The sequence below is a fragment of the Chrysochloris asiatica genome, unplaced genomic scaffold (genome assembly GCF_000296735.1).
Source record: "Chrysochloris asiatica unplaced genomic scaffold, ChrAsi1.0 scaffold00002, whole genome shotgun sequence".
Taxonomy (NCBI): domain Eukaryota; kingdom Metazoa; phylum Chordata; class Mammalia; order Afrosoricida; family Chrysochloridae; genus Chrysochloris; species Chrysochloris asiatica.
In genome coordinates, this window is record NW_006408520.1 from 2,270,494 (window position 1) to 2,276,406 (window position 5,913).

Below are 5,913 nucleotides of genomic sequence, written 5' to 3' on the forward strand. Positions count from 1 at the left end.
CTAATTTTAAACCATTCAGCATTCCCTCGTTCTACCTGAATGACTACCTCTTTGTCTATGTCCAGGTTTCTCAAGCACAATTAAGGGTTCCAGAATACTCAATCTCTACAGTGCTGTTCATAGCTTAACATGACCCAAACAGTTGAAAGCCTTCGCATATTCAATAAAGCACAGGTAAATATCTTTCTGACATTCTCTGCTTTCAGATCGATTTGACGTCAGCAATGTAATCCCTTGATCCACATACTTGTCTGAATCGGGCTTGAACCTCTGGCAGTTCCCAGTCAACGTACTGTCAAAGCTGTTTTTGAATTATCTTTAATAAAAATGTACTTGGATGTGATATTAATGATGCTGTCTGATGATTTCCATATTCCATTGGGTCACCGCTATTTGGAATGGGCACAAATATGGTTCTCTTCCAAACAGTTGGTCAAGTAGCTGTCTTCCAAATTTCTTGGAATAGATAACTGAGTGTCTCCATTGCCACATAAGTTTATTATAAGATTTTAATTTGTATTCCATCAATTCTGGGAGCATTGTTCTTTGCCAATTACTTCAGTGCACCTTGGACTTCTTCCTTCAGTATGACTGGCTCTTGATTATATACTACCTCTTGAGATGGTAGAACATTATCCATTTCTTTTTGATACAGTGACTCTTTACAGTTTCTTTGTTTTGTTTTGTTTTTATGCTTTCTATATCATTCAATATTTTGCCCATAAAACCCTTCAATATAGCCCAGGTCCAAGCTTGAATTTTTTTCTTCAGTTTCCTCAGCTTGAGAAATGCTGATTGTATTCTTTCCTTTTGGTTTTCTAAATGCAAGTTTTTGCACATTTCATTGTAATACTTAACTTGTCTTCTCGTTGTCCTTTGAAATTTTCTGTTCAGCTCTTTTACTGCCTCATTCCTTTCATTTGCTTTAACATCTCTATGCTGTAGAGCATGTTTCAGAACTCTTCTGACATCCATTTCAGCGTTTTCCATCTTTCTTGTCTTATTGTCCTTTTTCTTTCTTCCTGTATAATGTTTTTGATGCTATCCCACAACTTTTCTGGTCTTTGGTCATTAGTGTCTAATGCATTAGATCTGGTCTTGAGATGATTTCTAAATTCAAGTAGGATATGTTCAAGGTGAAATTTTGGCTCTCATGTACTTTTAATTTTCTTCAGCTTCCACCTGAACTTCCATTTGAGCAACTGGTGATCTATTCACCAGTCTGACTCTGGCTTGGTTTTGGTTAGTGATATGGAGATTTTCCAATGTCTCTTCCCAGATGTAGTCAATTTGATTTCTGTGTATTCCATATGGTGACACACATGTGTCTAGTCATTTTTGTTGTTGTTATATAAACATGTATTTGCAATGAACAAGTCACTGGTCTTCCAAAATTATGTGATGCAATCCCCAGTACTACTTTGATCACCAAAGGTGTATTTTCCAACTACTTATCCTTCCCTCTTTTGTTCCTACTTTTTCCATTCCAATCACCTATAATCACCAATACATCTTGACTGTGTGTTTGAGCAATCTGAGACTGAAGAAGTTAGTAAGATTCTTCTATTTCATCATCACTGGCTTTAATGGATGGTGTGTAAATTTGAATAACAGTGGTTTAAACTGGTCTTCCTTGTAGAAGTATGGATATTATCCTAACACAGGCAGCATTATACTTTGAGATAAATCTTGAAAAGTTCTTTTTATGATGAATAAAAAGACATCACTCCTCTTCAATTTATCATTTCTAGCGCAGTACACCATATAACTGTCAGATTCAAAATGGCCAAAACCAGCCCATTTCAGCTCACTAATTTTTGACAATTTTACTTCCAATTTCATACTTCGTACATTCCACATTCTGATATTAAGGGATGTTTACAGCTGGTTCTCCTAATTTTGGTTTTTCCCCGATCAGCAAATGAAGATCCGGAAAGCTTTGCTCCATTTTTGTCACTCTACTTTGAGGAGGAAGCTTTTTCCCAGTAGTATTTTGAGTGCCTTCTAAACCTGAGGGGCTTGTTTTCCAGCTTTATACCTGTGGATATTCTAGTGCCATTCATCATGTTTCAATATTTATTATTCTGATGCTATCTGACAAGTGTTCTACTGCTATTTCTATTTTCCATGGCTATGCATTCAATAGCAGTCTCTTTCTCCTTCCTGCTCTTACTCTAGAAATGCGATGAAACCTGTTCACCATGGGTGTACCCTGCTTGTATCTAAAGTTCTAATGGCATAACTTCCAACATCAACACACAAGACAAACTAAGCAACACACAAGACAAGCTAAGGGACATGTTGGTGGTGGTGGTGGTGATTTGTCTGGAGTTGGTTCTAAGCAATCCTTTATAGGGTTGCCAAGGCTATAAATCTTTACAAGAGCAAAAAGTCTCATCTTTCTTTCACAGAACAGCTAGTAGTTTCGAACCACTGTCATTGAGGTTAGCAGCGGGACTCGTAACCACTACATGATCAGACAAATGATAGACTTAATTGAAGAGACTGGAATATATTATTACCAAGCATTTGTATAATTGTTTCTCCAAACTACCAGTTACCTTCCACATTCAAATATAAGAATGAAGTACTAGAAAACCATATTCAGGCAACACAATCAAACTATGGTCTGTGAACCCTTCCCCTCTACAAATGCCTCCATTTTATGTCACTAATCTTTTTGACAACTAGATGTTTCCTGCATAAATGATACCTGGAAGTCCACTTCACATTAGTTACATGTCCGTCTAAAATCAGATCTATTTTCTTAAAATGCATTAATATATCAAATAGATAGATGCATTACTGCTATTGTGAAGGCCATCAAGTCAGTTTTGACTCATAGTAAACCTATATATGCTTTTCAAGGAGATGGCTGGTGGGTTTGAACTTCCAACCTTGTGATTAGCAGTCCAGGGCTTATCCTATAGTGCCATACATACCTGGACTGTAAACACGGATTATTAATCATCAAATAATTATTTAAAATTTAAATAAATAATTATTTTGCATGCAGTTCAGACACAATATAGTGATGGTTTATCAACTGACTTTGGAATTGTTTAAAATGTTACATATAAAAGTTTTAGGAATTAAAAGAAAAAAATTTTCCATGAAAATAGAGTGAAACATTATACTGAGGGGTAACTTCCTTTTATGAAGAACTTTTATGAATAACATTAAACTGGAAAGATGTACAATATGAGCCTTAAATTAAGTTAAATAATATAAAAGGATTTGTTTTGATTTAAATCAATAAAAGCAATGAAGTAAGTACTGGATTATTTCATGAAATTACCTTCTCTAGAAATTTTGCCCTTTTTCAATTCCTTTCTAGATATAAATTCTGAGGGCATTTCATCAGAGTCCTCTTTAATCTCTTCTGAGATGTTTAAATTAGGTGTAGGGAAGATTTTTCCAAATCCTACATTAGATGCATCAACTTCAGTATCGGGTAAATCTATGAATTCAACAATAAGGTTAGTGTCATTATAAATCCCCATAATCAAAACAGTCTTTTTTTGTTTAAAAAAAAAAAAAAAAAGGTATCTTGGCACAAAAATTTTTCAGTGTTTTTCTCAATGTTTCAATGTTGTAGAAAGGTTATAAACAAACATTTTCTGTAAAGGCTCAAAGAGTAAAAATTTTAGGTGTTCCAGACAACAAGGTTTTTGTCAGGATTACTCAACTCTGTCACTGTAGCATAAATGCCACCACACACAATACCTAGAAAGGCTAATGGTTACTTTGTGGTGCCAATTCAAGAAGCTACACAGTGGAGAAACGAAAAATCACATCGGTTTCAATATAGTTAGCGAGTTCTGATGAAAATATTCTGTGAGCAGATTTGCACGTATGTGTTTAGGGAATAATAACCAGCATTTGATTTAGCTTACCCATTTTGAATTATTAATAATTGTGAGAAAAGAAATTTATAATTAAATAAAATATTCATCAAAAGCATTCTAATCAGACATGGTTATTCAAGATGACTTATACAATGGGAACCATAAAAACTTCATAATGCTATATGAAAATAATTTTCAGCCTCTTCCTAGATGATTAAAATATTAAGATGAGCAAATTATTGGGATGGAATTATCATAAATCAAGACAATTCCAGTTCACATTAATAAAACAAAACAATAAAAGCCAATTCAATTTTGATTTTACAAGTAAATTAAGAAACACAGGTATTTAAACACTTAAAAACTTAGATTTAGAAGTATTTTAAAAAGGGCAGATTTTCAATATTAAATATACCATGCATTTTATCTTTAGCAAGAAATAACATAGCTTGTGGGAGAGGATTGGGAAGGATAGCAACAATTTTTTTTCAAATGACACATCCACACAAATAATGTACACATGCATATAATCCACATGGAAAGCTAAGGTATTGGGGGAGAGGGGAGGGCTGTGCAGTGTGAAAAATAAAAATAAAAAATTCTGAAATCAACAACACACATGATAATCATATTATTGAATTCCTAATACTAATAAAACCACAAGATATCATGTAAACAAGCAAGGATAAGTAAATCCAATATAAAAAAAATTTACATTATATTTTTTTTAGTGTAAACATCTGTAAAAAGCAAAGTAAATTTCACTCTAAAGTTCATTATTATCAAGAATAACAATCTTGTTATTTAGCATCAATTTCAGTCATACAAAAATGGTAAAGTGGGTATAACAAGTATTATTTAAAGATACTGAGGAAGAATCTAGTCTATATTTTAACTACAGATCACATACACTAAAATTCAGAAGCATTATAGATATAATTTAATTCTAAAATGAAAAGCTAATTGAAAAAAGTATTTACATAATATATGAAAAAATGAAAATATCCTTACCATAATTTTGTTCCTCATAATTTTGTTCATTCTCTAAATCTTTCTTAAATGTTGCTGGCATGCCAGTAGATATATGGAATTCAATTTTTTTATTACCAACAGGTTGTGGTTGGTCAAATACATCTGAAGGTAATAGCACTGGATGTAAATTACTGTTAAAAAGGAAACAATATTGGTTTATTATAATTGAAAACAGACAATATCTTGAGTAAAACATTATTTATTTTTGCTTTTTTTTTATGTTTTATTGTGAATTATGTGATTGTTTACATGGGAGAACATTAGCTTTACATTCATCCTATCATATATCGTTTCATTGCTGTAGTTATAATCCCCTCCATGCATCATCAACCAACCAAAGGGTACACCCTGCAAGCCTGCCCCCTGGTCATCAGCACACAGCTCCTCTCCCTCTCTGGGTATAAAGTCCCCAGCCACTCCATCTCTCCATGTCATCAGCTCTGCCTCCATCTCTGGAGTCACTGCTTCTCTGGGTAGGGTCCAGCTCTACGCTCTTCTCCCTTGATGGTCCCAGAGACCTCCAGTACTAGACTGCAAAGTCAATCACCCCCTCCTATTGCTACAAAATGTCTACCTTATAATATTCCATTGTGTGTAAGTACCAGTTTGTTTATCCACTCTTCAGTTGTTGGGCACTTACACTGTCTCCATCTTTTTGCTATGGACATTGGTGTGTATATCTCTACTCATGTTATGGCTCGTATTTCTTGTGGGTAAATACCAAGTAGAGGAATTGCTGGATCATAACGTATTTCTATCTCCAACCTTCTAAGAAAGTGTCATATTGCCTTCTAGAGAGGTTGGACCATTCTGCAATCCCACCAACAATGCAGGAGTATCCCAGTCTCTCCACATTCCCACCAGCATTTATTGTCCTCTACTTTTTTAATCTTTGCTATTATTGCTGGTGTGAAATAATAGCTCATTGTTGTTTTGATTTGCATCTCTCTGATGGCTAGTGATCATGAACATTTCTTCATATATTTGTTGGCTGTCCGGATCTCCTCTTGGGTGAAGTGTCTGTTCATGTCCT

At 34.2% G+C, this 5,913-nt stretch overlaps 1 protein-coding gene across 1 annotated transcript in view; it reads right to left on the reverse strand.

The window, feature by feature from the left end:
• The window catches only part of RNPC3 (RNA-binding region (RNP1, RRM) containing 3), a 56,483-nt gene that overhangs the window by 10,644 nt on the left and 39,926 nt on the right, over positions 1 to 5,913 (reverse strand). The window contains exons 9-10 of the mRNA XM_006831039.1: positions 4,860 to 5,011; positions 3,299 to 3,460 (exon numbers count right to left, since the gene is read on the reverse strand). Coding sequence (XP_006831102.1) covers positions 3,299 to 3,460; positions 4,860 to 5,011 — 314 coding nt within the window. The remainder of the gene's footprint in view (positions 1 to 3,298; positions 3,461 to 4,859; positions 5,012 to 5,913) is intronic.